This window comes from Gracilinanus agilis, chromosome 3 (genome assembly GCF_016433145.1).
Source record: "Gracilinanus agilis isolate LMUSP501 chromosome 3, AgileGrace, whole genome shotgun sequence".
Taxonomy (NCBI): domain Eukaryota; kingdom Metazoa; phylum Chordata; class Mammalia; order Didelphimorphia; family Didelphidae; genus Gracilinanus; species Gracilinanus agilis.
In genome coordinates, this window is record NC_058132.1 from 422,491,410 (window position 1) to 422,510,702 (window position 19,293).

The 19,293-nt window shown below is 32.7% G+C and overlaps 1 protein-coding gene across 1 annotated transcript in view; it reads right to left on the minus strand.

Annotated features, from left to right (window-relative positions):
• Nucleotides 1–19,293, minus strand: part of DSCAM (DS cell adhesion molecule) — a 607,061-nt gene that overhangs the window by 46,450 nt on the left and 541,318 nt on the right. Inside the window, exons 27-28 of the mRNA XM_044669244.1 lie at nt 16,198–16,310; nt 14,834–14,983 (exon numbers count right to left, since the gene is read on the minus strand). Coding sequence (XP_044525179.1) covers nt 14,834–14,983; nt 16,198–16,310 — 263 coding nt within the window. The remainder of the gene's footprint in view (nt 1–14,833; nt 14,984–16,197; nt 16,311–19,293) is intronic.

Consider the following 19,293-nt stretch of genomic DNA (forward strand, 5'->3'; position numbering starts at 1 on the left):
GCCACTTCAAGCAATTCTGCCCCACTTAAATCCAGTGTATTCATGAATCAAAAGACATCACCCATAACACTTATCATCTTACTATTTTAGCATTTCATTGTTTTATTATTTTACTTGTATTCTGAAGTCCAGTGGCAATGGACAAGTGACAAAACAGCAGGGATGGATATACTGAGAGCTGTAGACAAAACTCTGAACACAGGCAGCCCAAGACATAGGGTTGTCTTTTTACTGTAAAGTAGCAGCAGTGGTATTCATCTGTCCTATAAGCAAGCATCTTTTTAAAGGACAACAGTGTCCAGTTTCTTGCATTAGGAAGGGTTAGAAAAGGTGCCCTAAAAATTGTCTGCTTCATCTAACCTAATCATGACCTGCTTCACACTGTAGACAAAGATCCTATGTAGTGGCTGAAACACATCAAAGTTAAAAAAAAACATTTTCTTGAAGATTATTCCATTCACCATTGATAATGGAATGATAACACTTATGAACAACATAAAATCCAGTATGCCTGAAAGATGAATAGCTCTTGTGAGAGAACTCAGCATCCAAATAGCAGCCCTGAGAGAATCAAAGCTGGCAAATGAAAGCCAGTTGTCAAAATCTGGAGATTTTTCTGACATGGTTATCATGATGAAGAGCATTGTGAAACTGTTGTATGTTTTGCCATGAAATATAATCCAGTCAACAATCCTATGTGCCTTCTAAAAGGTGTGAATGAGAAGCTCATAACTATGTGATTGCTACTTGCAGGAAAGTGCCATGCCACCATCATCAATGTGTATTCCAACTATGATGAACTCTGATGAAGTCAAAAAATATTTCCATGAAGACTTGGAAACTTTCACCTTCAGTATATTGAAAGAAGACAAGTTTGTAATTCTGGGTGACTTTAATTCGAGAGTCCAAATGGACTATCAAACATGACAAGAAGTTCTTAGAAAGAATAGAATTGAAAACAGTAACAGCAACTGTCACTACTTAAGACTTGGTGTTTCATGATCTCATCACCAATACTGTCTTCTGTTTACCTAAATGCAATAATATTTCGTGGATGTATTCTCAAAGCAAACATTGGCATTTAATAGACTATATCATTGTAAAGAGAAGAGGAAGACAGAATGTGTGACAAATGTGATGTGTGGTTCAGAGCCTTAGACCAATTCCAGACTTATCCTCTTCAAACTAAACATTTATATTCAACAAAAGAAATGGTAACAAGGCAAAGTGTTCTCTAGAAGACTGAATGTCAACAGATTAGAGTGCTTCTCAGTGCTCAGTTTGCTGATGACTTGGAGGAAAAGCTGAGCTAACATATGATTGGCAATAGTGGAGCCAAAAAGAAGTGGGGAGCTTTCAGAGATTTGGTGTACAGCACCACATTTGCTCACCTAGGTAAGAACACTCACAAACATCAGGATTGTTTGATAAAAATTATGGGGAGATTAAAATGCTACTAAATAAAAAATGAGAACTCAGCATGGTTTGCCAGCAGGATAGTCCATCCATCTCTATGAAGGTAAAATTTAGTTAAATTTTCATCTTTAAATTTTATATCTTCAACCAGAAAAGTAGATACCACACTGTCTAAAACCTTGATTTCCATAGAAAATATAGAAAAGAAGCTGGAAAGGAAAGAGGAAATCTTTTGGAGTCTCCTCTACTCCAAACAGCATTTCTAGAATTGTCATCTCATCCTGGAGCAAGAAGTTTCTACCTATTGGTCAAAGGAAGAGACTTTCTATAGTTTCTGCTTCTGAGGACTCCAATACAGAGGTACAAAATAGCTTGAATTTCTCTTCAGGCAAAGAAGAACATCAACTTCCTGATGCAGTAATGAAGACGGAATAAAATGTCCATCAGAAATTGGCACTGTTGCCCAGAGTGGTGAAGAGAGCATCATATAGTAGTACTCACAGATGATGATGTGGTTGATTGGGATGAAGAATACCTACCACAGATGGGAGAAGAATATTCACAGATTATTTAGAGCACAAAGTTGTATAGATTTTTCAAAAACATCAAAAATATAGATGTGGTCAAATCTGTTTTGAAGGAGCAAGATCTTAAGAAGAATCGACTGGGTATAGAAGGGTATCCCACTTATAAAGAGAAAGTCAAGAAAAGGCCTGGTGGGTGCCCGGAAGTAATCTACAACTATGTCCAAAAATCATTTATTCATATATCTTGGGAGGAGTAAGGAAAAAGTCATCAACATGTGGACTTTCAGTGTGTGAAACGTAAGTCCATCACAAACCTAGCTGCAGCTTCCACAAACATTCCCCAGCATCAGCTGCTGGTCATGCACCTGATGCCTCAAGTGGATGAGTTGGATGTTCTACCTATTCCTCCTCCTCCTGGCAGAAATGAGATAGATTCTGAGGATAGAGCCCATTCAACAAATGCTAGCATGCTCCTCTCACCAGTGATGCTGCCTTCATTATTCAGCACTGTGATGCCATTGTTCTTCATTGTGAAATGCACACACCAGCATTTAGGAGGTCACAGTGTGGACTTTTTATTTTTTAAAAAAGACCAAAGGTATCAATCTGACATTCTGAGGTTCCACTTATATAAATATATTTGTTTATTAAGTTTGTGAAATTGGTTCTTTGTATGCTGGACAGTTTTCTCACATTTAGAAATGGTGGGATTGGCAGTAGGGGGTACTTGTGTCCCTTCACCAGAAATGATGACCACAGCCTGGACAAAATGCAGTAGCATTATGCTACTAGTAGCACTTTATAAATGGTAGTTCCATGAAATTTTTAAAGCCATTTTTATAGTTATGATGCAAAATACAGACTTAAAAAGTGCTTCTATTAAAGCAAAAAGTGGAGCTACAGTTGTCTGTTAGTAGGTTTTGCTGCTCACTGTTGAGTGAGCACAAAATAATTATTTGCTATTGGGCTCATTGAATGATTAAGATAATATTCAGTAACTAGTCAGTTTCCCAGTGTAGGCTTTCACTCATTTTGTGTGAGTCACATGCAGGGATGTGAATAGCAGAGATGACTTTATCCAGTTTGCCTTATCCTTAACGTATTCACAGATATTTATTTACTGACAAGGTGTTTTCATAAATGTCATGGGATAGGAATGAAGTGTTCACTTCTTGTTTACTAAATGATTGTAAACTTGAGTTTTTAATAAACTTACATTGTGTTTTTTTTAAACAGCACTGCTATGAATTACCTGGGATAGAGGACCCTGCTGAAAGAAAAGGCCATATGAAGAAGAGACATGTGATAAATCATATGAGACAATGGGAACTTCAACTCCAAAACACTGAAGAAGCCATGCATCATGAATTGTTGAAGCCACATGATTATCTTCCAAGCAAGCTTTTAAATGGATTCTCTGAAACTTCTATAACTTCTCTCCACATAAAGATCTTAAATGAATGTTGTGTTCTGTTATACCTGCATGAATGAGTCTTGTTTTTGTGGTGTAAGGCATGCTTTTCACCATAGACATTTAATTGAAGAAATTGGTTGAATGAAAAAAAAAAGTAAAATGCAAGCAAAGCTTAGAGAAATGCAGAATTCTTAGCTCAATAAGAAGGCTAATGAAATTCAGTTTTATCCTGATAGTAACAATCCAAAGTGCTTAGACAATGTCCTGAATGCTATTTATGGGATGAAGAACCATGTATGGTGCATCTCAACTACTCTGCACTGAGGGAACCACAATGATAAAATCATGATCCTGGATAAGAGGCCATTATCATATGATGCTGAAGGGATGCTATTTCTCAGGGTGAAGTTGATTCCTCCCTAGCCAAACTTCCAACTGAAGAAAATGTTTTGAATGACATAAGGCTCCTCTTGTGTGGCAAAGTGCCTGGAGCTGATTGCATTTCAGCAAAGGTTTACAAGGCAGGGCCTCCATTGCTTATACAAATACTGACTGAAATCTTGGTATATGGTAGGACGAGGTTAACCCCAGGAGATCAAGGATGACTCTGTTGTCCACCTCTATAAAGGAAAATGAAATAGGTTGTCCTGTGACAATCAAAAGTGAAGGTCTGTCTCTAAGTCATTGCTTGCAAGATTATTAATAATCCTCCTTGATAGGCTGAGCCTTGATGGACTATTGGCATCTACCTGGAGCCAGTGTGCCTTCAGAAAGAGCAGAGGAATGGTTAAAATGGTGTTTGCTGCCCAACACAAATCTCCAGGAGAAATGCCAGAAGCAAAACAGAAGTCTATGCAATGTTCTTCAATCTGACCAAGGCCTTTAATAATGTCAGTCATAAGGGCTTGTGGAAGATCTTAGTAAAATTTGATTGTTCAAGAAATGAATATTTTTGTGTTTTATTTTATTTTTGTTTCCATATTATTAATTCTTGTAAGTGAACAATACCACAAAACTTAAATCTGAAAATAAAAACCCAAATAAACAAGTGATAAATTATATGATTTATCTGCATTTCTACTCCAACAGCTCTTTCTCTAGAGGTTAGCATTCTTTTTCACAAGTCCCTCAGAATTGTCCTGGATCATTGTATTGCTCTTAGTAGCAAAGTCATTTGATTATCCCATAATAATTCAATTGCTGTGTATAATGCTCTCTTGGTTCTGCTTATTTCACTTTGTATCAGTTTACGTAGGTCTTTCCAGCTCTTTCTGAAATTGTTCTATTCATCAATCTTTATAGCACAATATTATTCCATAACCATTACATACAATAATTTGTTTAGCCATTCCCAAATTGAGTAGTTTCCAATTCTTTTCCAACACAAAAAGAGCAGCTATAAATATTTTTTATAAACAGGTTCTTTCCCATTTTTTTTTATTTATGGGATAAAGACCTAGTAGTGGTATTACTGGATCAAAAGGTGTCAATGCTTTGGACATAATTTCAAATTGCCTTCCAGAATGGTTGGATCAGTTCACAACTACACCAGCAATTTATTAGTGTCCCAATTTTGCCATATTCCCTCCAACATTTATTATTTTCCTTTACTGTAATCTGACTGCCAATCTGATAGGTGTGAGATAGTAACTGAGAGTTGTTTTAATTAGTATTTCTCTAATCAAGCGTGATTTAAAACATTTTTTCTTGTGATTATTGATAGTCTTGATTTCTTCATCTGAAAAATGTTTATTCCTTATCCTTTGACCATTTATCAATTGGGGAGTAACATAGATTCTTATAAATTTTACTTAGTTCTTTTAATATTTGAGAAATGAGAACTTTATCAGAGAAATTTATTATCCGCTCCCCCCCCACCCCCGGGTGTGTTGTGTCTCTTCTAATCTTGGTTGCACTGGGTCTTTTTGTACAAACCCTTTTAAATTTAATATCATCAAAATTATTCATTTTACATCTTGTAATATTTTATATCTCTTGTCTGTTCATAAATTCTTCCCTTCTTTATAGATCTGACAGGTAAACTATTCTATGTTCCCCTAATTTACTTATAATATTACTCTTATGTTTAAATCATATATCCATTTTGATCTTATCTTGGCATAGGGTGTGAAGTATTGATCTAAATCTTACTTTTGCCATACAATTTTCCAATTTCCCCAGCTGTTTTTATCAAATAGTGAGTTTTTAGTTGATTTTCCAGAATTCTCTAAGTATATTACAATATCATTCACAAAGAGCTTAATTTCCTCATTGCTAACTTTAATTCTTCAATTTCTTTTTCTTCTTTGATTGCTAAAACTAGCATTTCTAGTACAATTCTAAATAATAGTGTATCCTTACTTCACGCCTGATCTTATTGGGAAGGCTTCTAACTTATCCCCATTGCAGATGATACTTGCTAATGTTTTTAAATAAATACTGCTTTTTATTTTAAGGAAAGACACTTTTATTCCTGTGCTTTCTAGTGTTTTCAACAGGAATGGGGGTTGTATTTTGTCAAAGGCTTTTTCTGCATCTATTGAGATAATCATGTGATTTCTGTTAGTTTGATTATTGATATAGTCAATTATGGTGATGATTTTCCTAATATTAAACCAGCCTTGCATTCCTGGTATGAATCCCAACTGGTAATAGTGAATAATCCTTGTGATATACTGCTGTAGTCTCTTTGCAAGTATTTTACTTAAGATTTTTTTCATCAATGTTCATTAAGGAAATTGGTCTGTAATTTTCTTTCTCTGTTTTGGTCTTTATATCTTAGGTGTCAGCACCATATTTGTATCATAAAAAGAATTTGATAAGAGTCCTTTGCTTATTTTGCTAAGTAGTTTATATAATATTAGGATTAATTTTTCTTTAAATGTTTCATAGAATTCACTTGTGAATCCATCTGGCCTATGGGATTTTTTGGGGGGGATCATTTAATTGATGGCTTGTTCATTTTCTTTTTCTGAGATGTGATTATTTCAGCAGTCTCTTTTTTTATTAATCTGGGAAACTTGTATTTCACTTCAATCATCAGATTTATTCTCATATAATTGGATATAATTCTCTTCATTAGATATTAAATTACATTTTTCAGTTTTGATACTGGTAATTTGATTCTCTTCTTTCTTTTTTTAAATCAAATTTATAAATGCTCTATTTTTTAAAAAAATAAAACCAGCTCCTAATCTTATTTACTAGTTCAATAGTTCTTTTACTGTCAATTTTAGGAATTTCTCTCTTGACTTTTAGGATTTCAAATTTAGTCTTTATTTGAAGATTTTAAATTTGTGTTTTTTTCTAAACACAAATTTTTTTAATAAACCCTAATATCTCTATATGTATCCTTCTATATTAATTTTATTTGTTACAGGGCTAGGCAATGGGGGTTAAGTGACTTGCCCAGGGTCACACAACTAGGAAGTGTCTGAGGCCAGATTTGAACCTAGGACCCCCTGTTTCTAGGCCTGGCTCTCAATCCACTGAGCCATCCAGCTGCCCTAAACACAAATTTTTTAAAAATTCTTTACACAATTCTTCAATCTTCTTTTTCTTTATTTATTGACATAAGCACACAGGGATAATAAAATATCTCCTGAATACTGCTTTGGTTGTATCATATATTTTGATATGTTGTCTCTTCATTGTCATTCTCTTCAATGATATCAGTACTTGTTTCTATGATTTGTTCTTTGATCCACCAGTTTTTAAGAATTAGTTTATTTAATTTCCAGTTAATTTCTAATTTGCCTTTTCATGAACCTTGAGTATGATTTTATTGCATTGTGATCTGAAAAATTGCATTTATTATTTCTTCTTTTCTACATTTGGTTATGAAGTTTTTATGCCCTAGAATATGGTCAGTCTTTGTGTATGTACCATGTGATACTGAAAAGAAGGTATATTTCTTTTTATCCCTCTTCATTTTTCTCCAGATATTTGTTAAATCTAACTTTTCTAAAATTTCATTCAATTCCTTTACTTACTTATTATTTATTTTTTGTTTAGATTTATCTAGTTATGATAGAGGAATGTTAAGGTCTCCCACTAGAATAGTTTTACTGTCTGTTTCCTCCTTAAGCTCTCTTAGTTTCTCCTTTTAAAATATGGATGCTATACCATTTGGTGCATATATGTTAAGTACTGATATTACATCATTGTCTATACTACCTTTTATCACAATGTAATTACATTCCTTATTTCTTTTAATCAGATCTATTTTTGCTTTAGCTTTGTCTGAGATTATGATTGCTATTCCTGTTTTATAACTCTCAGTTGATGTCCAATATATTCTGCTCCAGCCTCTTATCCTTACTTTGTGTGTGTGTACCTGCCTTAAATGTGTTTCTTGTAAAGAACAGAGTGTGGGATTCTGATTTTTAATTCATCCTGCTATCCATTTCCAGTTTATAGGTGAATTCATCCCATTTACATTCAGTTTTGATTATGATCTGTGCATTCCCCTCCATCTTTATTTCCTCTTTTAATCCTGCCTTTTATCCTTTTACTTTTTCCTTCCACACCAGTGTTTTGTTTTTAATCACTCCCACCCTGTACCTTCCCTTATATTACTCCCCTTCCCACCACCTTCCCTTCTTATTCCCCTTCTACATCTTTATTTGGTAAGATAGGATTCTATATCTCAAAGAATCTCACTGTAATTCACTTATTAAGTCAATTCCAATGAGAGTAAGGTTTAAGTATTACTCATCACTACCACAATACTCCTCTTCTCAGTAATAGTTTCCCCCCACATACCTCTTTCTGTGATATGATTTATCCCATTTTACTTATTTTCCCATTTTTCTTAATGAAATCCACTTTTTCACCCCTAGATTTTCTTTTACATGTCATCCTAAATAGCTTTCTACCATACCCTCTGTCTATGTATGCTTCTCCTAATTACTATGAAAATGATAAAAAATTTTAAAAATTACAGACATCATTTTTCAATATAGGAATATAAAGAATCAAACTTATTGAAGTCCTTTATTTTTTCTCTTTCTTATTTACCTTTTTATCCTTTTGAATTTTGTATTTGGATATCAAAATTTCTGTTTAAGTCTATTCTTTTCTTTAGGAATGCTTGGAAATCTTCTATTTTGTTAAATGACCATAATTCTCCTGAAAGAATATAGTCGGTTTTGATGGGTAGTTTTTAAACCCAGTTCCTTTGCCTCCCAGAATATCATATTACAAGCTTTCCATTCTTTAAATAGGGAAGCCATTAGATCATGTGTAATCCTGACTGGGGCTATATTTCATTTGAATTGTTTCTGTCTGACCACTTGCATTATTTTCTTCTTGGCCTAGGAGCTCTTTAACTTGCTTATAATATTCCTGGGAGTTGTCATTTTGGGATCTATTGCAGTAGGTGATCTGTGGATTCTTTCAATTTCTATTGACCCTCTTGTAAGAGTATCAGGTCACTTTTCTTTGATTATTTTTTATAACATGTTGTTTAGGCTTTTTTTTATCATGACTTTTAGGTATTCCAATAATTTTTAAATTGTATCACCTGGATATATTTTCCAGGTCAGTTTAAAAAAAATTTAGAATATATTTTTCTATGGTTACATGATTTATCATTCCCCCTCTCCTTCTCCCCCTCCCCCGGAGGTGACAGACAATTCCACTGGGTTATATATGTATTGTTGTTCAAACTCATTTTCATTTTATTCATATTTGAAGTAGACTGATCTTTTAATAGCAAAACCCTAATCATATCCCTATCGAGGTATGTAATTGATCATATGTTTTTCTTTACATTTCTGTTCCACAGTTTTTTCTCTGGATATGGATAGCATTCTAAGTTCTTCTTTATTGTCCTGGGTCATTGCATTGTTACTAGTAGAAAAGTCTATTATATTTGATTGCTCCATAATGTATCAATCTCTGTGTATAATATTCCATTACCAACATATACCACAATTTGTTCAGCCATTCCCCAATGGAGGGATACTCCCTCACTTTCCAATTTTTTACCATCACAAAGAGTGTGGCTATAAATATTTTTATACAACCATTTTTCCTTATTATCTCTTTGGGGTACAAACTCAGCAGTGGTATGGCTGGGTTAAAGGGTAGGCATTCTTTTGAAGCCCTTTTCACATAGTTCCAAATTGCCCTCCATAATGGTTAGACCAAATCACAATACCACCAGCAGTGTATTAGTGTCCTAATTTTGCCACATTTCCACCAACATTTATCACTTTTTCCTTTGCTGCCATATTGGCTAATCTGCTAGGTATAAGGTAATACCTCAGAGTTGTTTTAATTTGCTTTTCTCTAATCAGGAGGGATTTAGAACGTTTTTTCATGTGCTTATTGATAGTTTTGATTTCATCATGTGAAAACTGACTATTCATGTCCCTTGACCATTTGTCAATTGGGGAATGGCTTGATTTTTTTGTAAATTTGACTTAGTTCCTTATTTGAAATATTAAACCTTTGTCAGAGAGTTTTGCTATAAAAATGTTTTCTCAGTTTGTTACTTTCCTTCTAATTTTTGTAGCATTGGTTTTGTTTGTACAAAACTTTTTTAATTTGATATAATCAAAATCATTTATTTTACATCTTGCAATATTCTCTATCTCTTGCTTTGTCTTAAATTCCTTCCTTTCCCATAGATCTGACAGGTATATTATTCTATGTTCACCTTATTTATTTATGATTTCACTCTTTATATTTAAGTTTGAATTTATTTTGGTATAGAGCAGTGATGGGCAAACTATGGCCCGCAGGCCAGATGCGGCCCCCTGCAATGTTCTATCCAGCTGCGCAACATTATTCCTAATCTGAAAAAAAAAATGAGTAGGATATAATACAATGAAACTTCAAAAGGGTTGCCTTAGAAACAGACTGACAGAAGAGCATTTCCTTTCCTTTGGCCTCCTCTTTAAAAAGTTTGCCCATTCTACCTTTCATGGAACTCTTTTGAGGATTTTTGTGCCTTTTTTTCCAATTGACCAATTTTTCTTTTAAAATGTTATTTTCTTTTTGCATTTCTCCTTCTCATTTTTATCTGACCTATTTTAATTTGATTTTTGAATTTCTTTTTGAATTCTTATAGAGCCTGAGACCACTTCCCTTTTTCTTTGAAATTTTGAATGTGATTGCTTAGATCTCACCATCACCTATAGATCCTGTGCTTTGCTCTTTGTCCCAATAAAATTTTTCTATGGCTAGGTATTTCTTTTGCTATTTGATCATTTTCCCAGCATTTTTTTGCCTGTGGACTGTGAGTTCTAAAAGGTCCTGACTCTGTTTCCTCTGCTGATGGCTTGCAGATTTCAGCACATGGATCTATTTTACTTTGGGACTAAGTCTTCACTGCAGCACAGGTTTGAAAGAGCCAAGTTCTGTGGACTTCTTTGTCTCTCTTTCAGCTAATTCTAGGGCCTGGAACTTGTTAATTGGAATTTGGGAAATGCCATCTAAAAGTATATATATATATATATATATTCTTTGGACACATGGGGACCTTAAAAACTACATTTCCCATGGTCCAACGGGTTTCCTGTTTTGGATTACGTATTCAAGGTGAGGGACTGTTTTAAATAGGCGGAAGTGACTTTGAACTTCCTCTTTAGCTACCTGAGCTAGCAGGCGTGGGAAGGTACAAAAGGTAAAATGGCGGAGACAGTTTTGAATTCTTACCGGTGCGTGGTCTAATGATTTTACCAGCATGGCCATGGCTTTAATTAAAATACTAATTTCTATATTTATATCAGTCTTTATCATTTTTAATCTTAACAATTTTCAAAGGGGTAGGTCTGGAGTTTGAGGTGCTCTGTTATTGGTTGTGTAGTCAGGTTGCCTGGATCCTGAATTTGGTCTCTGCCCAAGATAAGTACCTGATACAACAGGTGTGTGTGTGTGTGTGTGTGTGTGTGTGTGTGTGTGTGTGTGTGTGTGCAGTAATGCTTCTGGTTCTCCCTTTTTTTCTGTGAAAATTCCATGTTGTGTTCAGTGGAAAAACTCCCTCACTCTGACTTGCTATTGGCTTTTGACTCCTTTCATTTTAAGGTGCAAGGATTGTCAGAGAAGTTTCAGCTTTCACTGCTACTGAGCTTCCATTGTGGCTTTGCCCCCTCAATTCATAATTATTATATGCCAGTTCCATGATGACATGCTTGCTAATGGGTTCTGAATAATGGATGATTCTCTTAAGTTTTCCCGGTCACCAATGGAATGAAGCAGGGCTGTGTGCTTCTTTCCGTGCTTTTTAGCATGATGTTTTCAGATATGTTGTTAGATGCTTTTGATAATGACAAAAACAGCATCAAGGTCAGCAATTGCACTAACAGTAATTTATTTATTTATTACTTGGCTACAAGCCAAGATATTTTGCTGTTTGGTGATAATTTTGTACTCAATGCTCACATTGCTCTGATGCTGAGATGCAGTAGAGTATGGATTGATTCTCTGAAGCTTATGCTAATTTTGGCTAACAATTAACATGAAGAAAACAGATGTTGTGCCAATCAGCACCTTGCCATCCATACGTGGAGCCTAAGGTTAAAGGAAATGGAGAAATTTTGAATGCTGTAAATAAGTTCAATTACCTAGGCATTATACTTTCCAGGAATGTACAGATAGATGATGAGACTGATGCATGAATTGGCTGAGCCGGTTCAGTGTTTGGGAGACTCCAAAACAAAGTGTGGGAGAAAAAGAGGCTGCCTACTAAACTGAAGATCTACAGAATCATTGTGCTAACCCTACTGTTGTATGCCTATGAAACCTAGACACTATATCAGTGCAATAACAGAAAACTAAGTTACTTCCATTTGCATTGACTTAGGAATATTCTGAAGATCACTTGGTAAGATAAGGTACCAGTCATACAGATCCTTTCTTGAATTTCAAAGCATTCAATTCTACTGCAGGTCATGTACATGTTTGCCTAAAAGTCTATTTTTACAGAGAATTCCCACAAGGAAGCACTCAGATGCAGGTCAGAAGAAGTGCCACAAGGACGATTTAAAGGTCTCTCTGAAGAATTTTGGTATCAATAGTGAGACATGGGAGACACTGACTATCCAGCTTGGAATTCCACATCAAAAGAGGTGTCATGCTCTCTGAGCAAATTACTATTTTTGCTCAACTTGTGGTAAAGTCTTCCAATCTGATATTGGACTGATCAGCTGCAATCAGGTATGCTGTACATTGATACTGATATAGTAATGTTATTTTGTTTCTCTTTAAGTATGATGGACAACAACCAACATATAGGAAAACTGAGACACACAGGGTTAAGTGACTTGTCACAAAACAAGTAGCAAATGTATCAGATCAGACTTGAACTCAGGTCTTCCTAACTTTAGGTGTGGACCTCTATCCACTGAACCCCCTGCTGACCTTTCTTTTATATTGTCAAAATTTTAGAGACCATTAAGGTCTCCCCTTACTGTGCTACTCTCTATTTCTTTGTAATTAAGTTAATGTTTTTCTTTTTGAAAGACATTCTAAGGCATTTTGAGCAAATTACTATAATATTGGTATCAGTTCAGTATACTTTAGTTGCTTTCAGAATAATGAAATTTATTTTTTTTTTGTCTCTCACATTTTTTAAACTATAAGAAAATTATTGTAACACCTGTTTTTTTGGGGGGTATCATCTAATATTTAGTCAATTTTCCTCCAGCCCCTCATTTTTATTCAGCATGTTTACCTTGATTTTTATGCATTTTTCTTTCAAACAACAGATTGTGTAATTTTGTTTTCATATCCAATCTGTCATTCTCTTTCATTTTGTTGGACTTATTTGTACTTTCACATTTAAAGCTAAGAAAGATGTTTTATTTCCCTCTATTTCTCTCACTTTTTTATTAATTATAATTTTATTTCTCTTTTATAAATCCTGTGCTTTGTCTTTCGTTATTTTTGCTTAATTTACTTTATTTTTTCCTTTTCATTAAAATTTTAAAATTACATGTAGAAACAATTTCTGACAACTGGTTTCTGACATTACATCAGTACTTTTATGCAATATATTTCCATATTATCTATGTCATGACTAAAGACATATATAATAAACACACAAATTACATACATAATAAAAAAATTCATGGAAGAAATGAAGTGAAGAATGGCATGTTTTGATCTTCAATTAAATTTCAATAGTTCTTTCTTTCTCTGTGCATAGTGGGTTTTTAGAAATTATTATTATCATGAATCCCTACACTTTTCCTTCATTCATAAATCATGAATTCAATCATGAATGTTGATTTCCTAACTATTTACTGATACACTACTCTATTTCTTAGCCTTCTGGGCTGTTTCAGTGATTACCATTTGTTTAATCTACTTTACAGAACTTGATTCTTAAAGGTTCTTTTCTTCTTACTCTGAAATTTCCCCTTCTTTTTCTTATATTTTCCCCTAATTTTGTAGTTTAGCATAATTTACCTTTCTTTTTTTTTTCATTTTATGCAGCTATCAAATTTTTTCATCTTTTTTTCCCTCTTACCTAACAAGTTATATAAAATTTTCTTCTTTTCTTCCCCTTCAACTGGTTTTTCTATTTTTTACTTTTCTAAAATATATTTACCTCATTTTCTTAACTATTTTTCTTTACTTCCTAGTCTAAACATTAATTTTATTCAACATGCTTGTGCTTTTTCCTCCTTTTGCCTCTGATTCTATCATAGAATTAGAATTTCTAAACTATTTTGATTTTCTTCTTCAAAGTAATTTAATTGTTATGTCCTCATATTCTACACAATAGACATTTCCTTACCTTTCTGACTAGGTAGTTCAACTCTACCCTAACAAATCTAACCCTTAACAATTTTTCACATCCATGTTACATGTAGGTCTCTGTAATAGACACACACGTATGTATATATGTATACAGAGAGTTTCCCAAAAGTCTTACTGTAGTTCCAAGTTATTAAACATTTAATAGCTAAATTTATTTAATAAATTTAATTAAATTTAGTAATAAAAACATAAAAATTAAATTAAATATAATATGATGTTATATTATATAATTTAAAATTATATAATGTATAATATAATATTAAATTAAATTTAAATTTAATATTAAATTTAATAAAATTTAATAGCTAAAAACTGTACTGAGACTTTTAAGACTTTCTCTATCTCTCTCTGTCTCTCTGTCTCTGTCTCTCTCTGTCTCTCTCTCTCTATATATATTCATATGTGTATATATACCATGTTAATGTGGGTATATGTGTCTGTGTGTATTTTTAATATATAGATTCTCTTACCTTAATATTTCTGTATTCATGTATTCTTACATATACACATGTATGTATGTATATTATGTAAATATGTGTGTGTACCATACATACTGTTTAAGGAAAATCTTATTGAATATATTCTTTCCACCAAAAAGAGATATAAATATTCCAGTATTTTCATATGAAGGAAAATATTTACAATATCTTTAGCAATAATACTATTTCATCCATGCAAGTATTATGTTTTACATAGTACTTACTAGTCCCTGGTCGAGCATCAGAAACATCCACCAATGGCCCAGTAGCCTGAGACACAGACTGGTAATGGACTGTGTGGGTCACTGTCAGTGATTTCTGCTTGGATGCCTCTCCAAAGTCAGCATCAGTCAATAGTACAGTTGATCGGTCATCTATAAAACAACATTTAAAATATTTATGCTTTATAAATTCATGATTTTACTACTCTTTGGCAAAATTTTAGAGACCATTAAGGTCTCCCCTTACTGTGCTACTCTCTATTTCTTTGTATTAAGTTAATGTTTTTCTTTTTGAAAAACATTCTAAGGCATTTTGAGCAAATTGACAGCTCATTTCTCAAATCAATGTCTTCCTAATACAACCCAATATCAAGTTAATTGATGGTTTCTAGATAAGCAATTATAATTTGGACAAATATATAAACTAATGCCTACATTAAACTGACATTTAAAACAGGAGACAAAAAATTAACATTTACTTAATCAAAAAGGAATAAATATCAAAGGGAAAATAATATCAATTTCATTTGCTCCTGTTGCTTACAGACAGCAAAGTGGTATGATATGATTATTTTTAAACATACAAAAGAACTTTAGAAAAACTGGCAAAAATTTGTTAGGTTGTTATTGATTTTTTAAAATTATAGCACAATAAGAGCATACTTTGAGAAAAGAGCAGTGTTATAAAAAAGTGATCCTAGAAGGGAAAAGAGAAAGGGGGGAAGTGCCTAGTCACAACCCTTTAACTGGAATTTATTAACCATTTCAGTTTAATGTTCCCAAACTTACTTTAGGAATGTGTTCCCTGCTCATTGTCTCTACTAAGCAATTATCCAAAGCCTATAAAACCCTGATTGTCTGGAAATCAGATTGCTTCTGGCCACAGACCAGGTGTGCATAAATTCTATATTTTATGACCACAAAAGTCAGATCCTTCCTCAGGACGCTGGCCCAGTTCTTTTTTTTCTTTCATAGAATCACTGTACCACCTTCCCATTCCATTGGGACTTTAAAGAGGCATCAAGGGGAATAGAAGTGGAAATATCATAAATTCATTCAGAGCTACATTAAGGTAAAACAAAGGAATTCCAGGGATGTCTTCCTATTTATTATAAAGTTAAGTTCCATCTAGATAGCTCCAGAAACTTGCTGGTTTAGGTTTACATTTGCTGTCTATGTCAATAGCAGATCTCTAACCAGCATCTCAGTCCACAATCATGCTAAGAGGAAACTTCCTGTCTAGAAATAAATTAAAATTATATTTACTTATTTGGTGAGTTTATTATTTTCTGAGATAATATTTAAGGCACTATATGAGTATAATATTTATAGCTTCCAAAATTGAATAATAGGTAGTGATACTATACCAATGGTCTCCATTGTGTCCCTCTCTTCAATTAGAAGCTGTGCTCGGGGAATATCAATGTGCATTCTCAGGGTCTGTTGTTTGTTTAAAGTATCAGAGGTTCTGGTATTCTTACTAGGAATGAAATCAGAGACATAATTAAAAAACAAAATAGTTTAATATTAAACAAGTTAAATATGAATTTGATCCAGAACTATAGAGGAGAAAAGGAAGGAAAGCAAATGGCACAAAAGTTTTGAAAGATATTTCTTTGTTATCTAGCACAGTGCCTGGCATATAGAAGATGTTTAATAAATACTTATTAATTGATTATATTTAAGCACATAAATCATGTTAATTTCAAGCAGATGACCAAGAGGTTAAGAAAATTCAAGTTATATTATATAAATTCAAATTAAACCATCTATCTAAACTATCTAAAAACCTTTGAAACTGATATTTTGATAAAAGCTATGGAAATTCAACTAGGGGATTACATAGATAAATTTATATCAAGATAATTTATATCCTTATAAGTATACATATGAATGCATGCATAATACATACATACATACATGTATATATGACATCATAAACCTTAATTTCTCAGCTGGCATTATTTCAGTTTTCTCAAAGGATAGTGCAGGATTATTTACGATATTGTCACTGAACTTCAAAATGTGCTAGAAAATTAATCTCAAAACCTAACTAGATAATTATCTAATAAAAACAAATAAAAATATACAATAAGAAGTGCATAAGGGGTATGTGTTTTCAGTAAAAACTTCAATAAGTTCTACTGCATTACAAGAAGTCAATAACAGTAAATTAGTTACTCACAGAAAATGACAATAAAGACTAGCAATCCTAATTAGAAAAGTGACTGGTCAGTCTTTGAAAGAATTATAAAGTATTAGATAGCTGCTTAAAAAACAATATTTACACAAACAATTTTTTAAAAAGCAACAAAGAGGAAAGCAAAACATTTTTAAAGTATTATAACCATTGAATTTACAATCCTAGGACATGAGTAATGAATTGAAAGATATTGGTAAAGTTGTCTAAAATTTAATTCACTAAAATTTAATTCACTAACATGAAGAAGGACAATTACCACTTTAGGAGATAATAGTATTGAAAATATATTGACTCTATCTGAGATGCTTTGTAATGATAGTGTATAACTCTTTGGATGTTGTATTTATATCATATAGCTATATATGTAAAACTATATATGCACACATATACATATATATTCACAAATACATATATATCCATATATTTCTGCCTATACTTGTTGCTGAAGTTATTATTTTTTCTTAACAGAGATAATGTCAACAAGTATTAATGTATCCATTATTAATATCAAATGGAATAGATTCACTAAAAATCCTTGAAAATATTTATGACATATTTATGACATTTTGAATATTTCCTACTACCATCTTTTTTTGCACTCAAATGAAGTATGATTTTTAAAATATAACTTCTGATTAAATATAGTTTTCTATTTTTGGAACTCAGTTTCAGAAGAGATGTATGCCAAAGACTAGCATATAGATCATTTAACTCAATGAACATTTATCATGAGGCAATTTAACTGAATAATTATGATGTGTTATGTAATTTTGAATCTTTTGTCCATATTTTACCAAATGTAAGAACTCAACTTTTTAAAACAAAAAAGATGCAAAACAATTTAGTACATGCATAAAATTTAGAGCATTTCAGTTTCTTAGGATTTTAGAACTACTTTTACTGCTTAGAACTACTAATTGCCCACTACAACAATATGAGAAACTGTAGACAGATCTTTTCAGAAAGTAATAAAATAGTTCTAATTCTATTCTCATTATGCATAGTTTGAGGCAGTCATATCTTCTGATTTATTAAATAGTATGAAGAAGAAATATAGCCCATACTTAAATAACAAAAACGATTATGCTATTAGATTGATTTAGGAATAAAGTTGAATAATCTCCCTGAAATAATGGAACTTGCACCAACAGGATAGTTTGATTATCCATTATCAATAAGAATAAACAAAGCTAATGTGAAATTTAATTAAATTCCTAGAGTCTGAGAGACCAAATGAAAATAGTTATCCAGTATGAAGTCAATGACATCAAAAGTTTGAATGTGAAGTAATAAAAATTTTAATTAATCCTCATGGTCAGGTCCAAATATAATATTAATAGACAGCTATCTATTACTTAAAGATATTACTCATAAATATTTCTTTGGGACATAATATTTTTTTATTATCTGTTCAATAGGTCATAACTTAATTCATATCATTACATTAAATAATAGTAATATATTTCATAGAGAAACATCAATTAAGAAAAAAATTTAAAACATGAATTTCAGAACACATCGGAGAAATCATTAATTTTTTAAAATGGAGAAATTAAACTCTCAGAGACCATGTAGTCATATTTTTATAGATACCACACAAATCATTGGATATTATTTTATTCCAAACTATCAAATAACTTCAGAGGAGGTATGATTTCATTATTGCAAATATTGCTTTTGATGGTACAGATATACTTTATTTCATCCATGCCTACTCATCTTGTATGACTGATATCCTGTGTGACATCCATGTCCTCTCATAATCCTTTGGGTTGGGTGGCAACCAGTGTTATGGAGATCTTCCTACAGAACTTCTAACAACAGGGATACCATGGGGTGCCTGGGTTATCTACTGGCTATCCCTCAATACCTCTACATGATCACCTCATCTTTAATGATATTTTTACTTTACAAGCAAAGCTACATTTTTCATATGATCAAACATCATGTAGCAGAGTGTTGTAGAACTATAATCTTCTTTTACCAAATTTCTAATAATGCATCTTTCTAAACTTAAGTAGGCAGGCTCTTGGACAATAAGTATTGTTTGATTATTCTTTGAGTGTTTCTAATTGTCCTCAAGAAATATTATAAGGAAAGGAGAGAATGGGTGCAAAAAGGTAAGAGAGATTTTGCACAGAGAGCAGTATGCAGGACATTGCTGCATGTCCTGGAACTACAGAGCTTGGAATGTAGGGAATATATAAAATAGGACACAGAGAGCTGCCAAGGGGATTTTGGACTTCTTTTTGGGGGAATA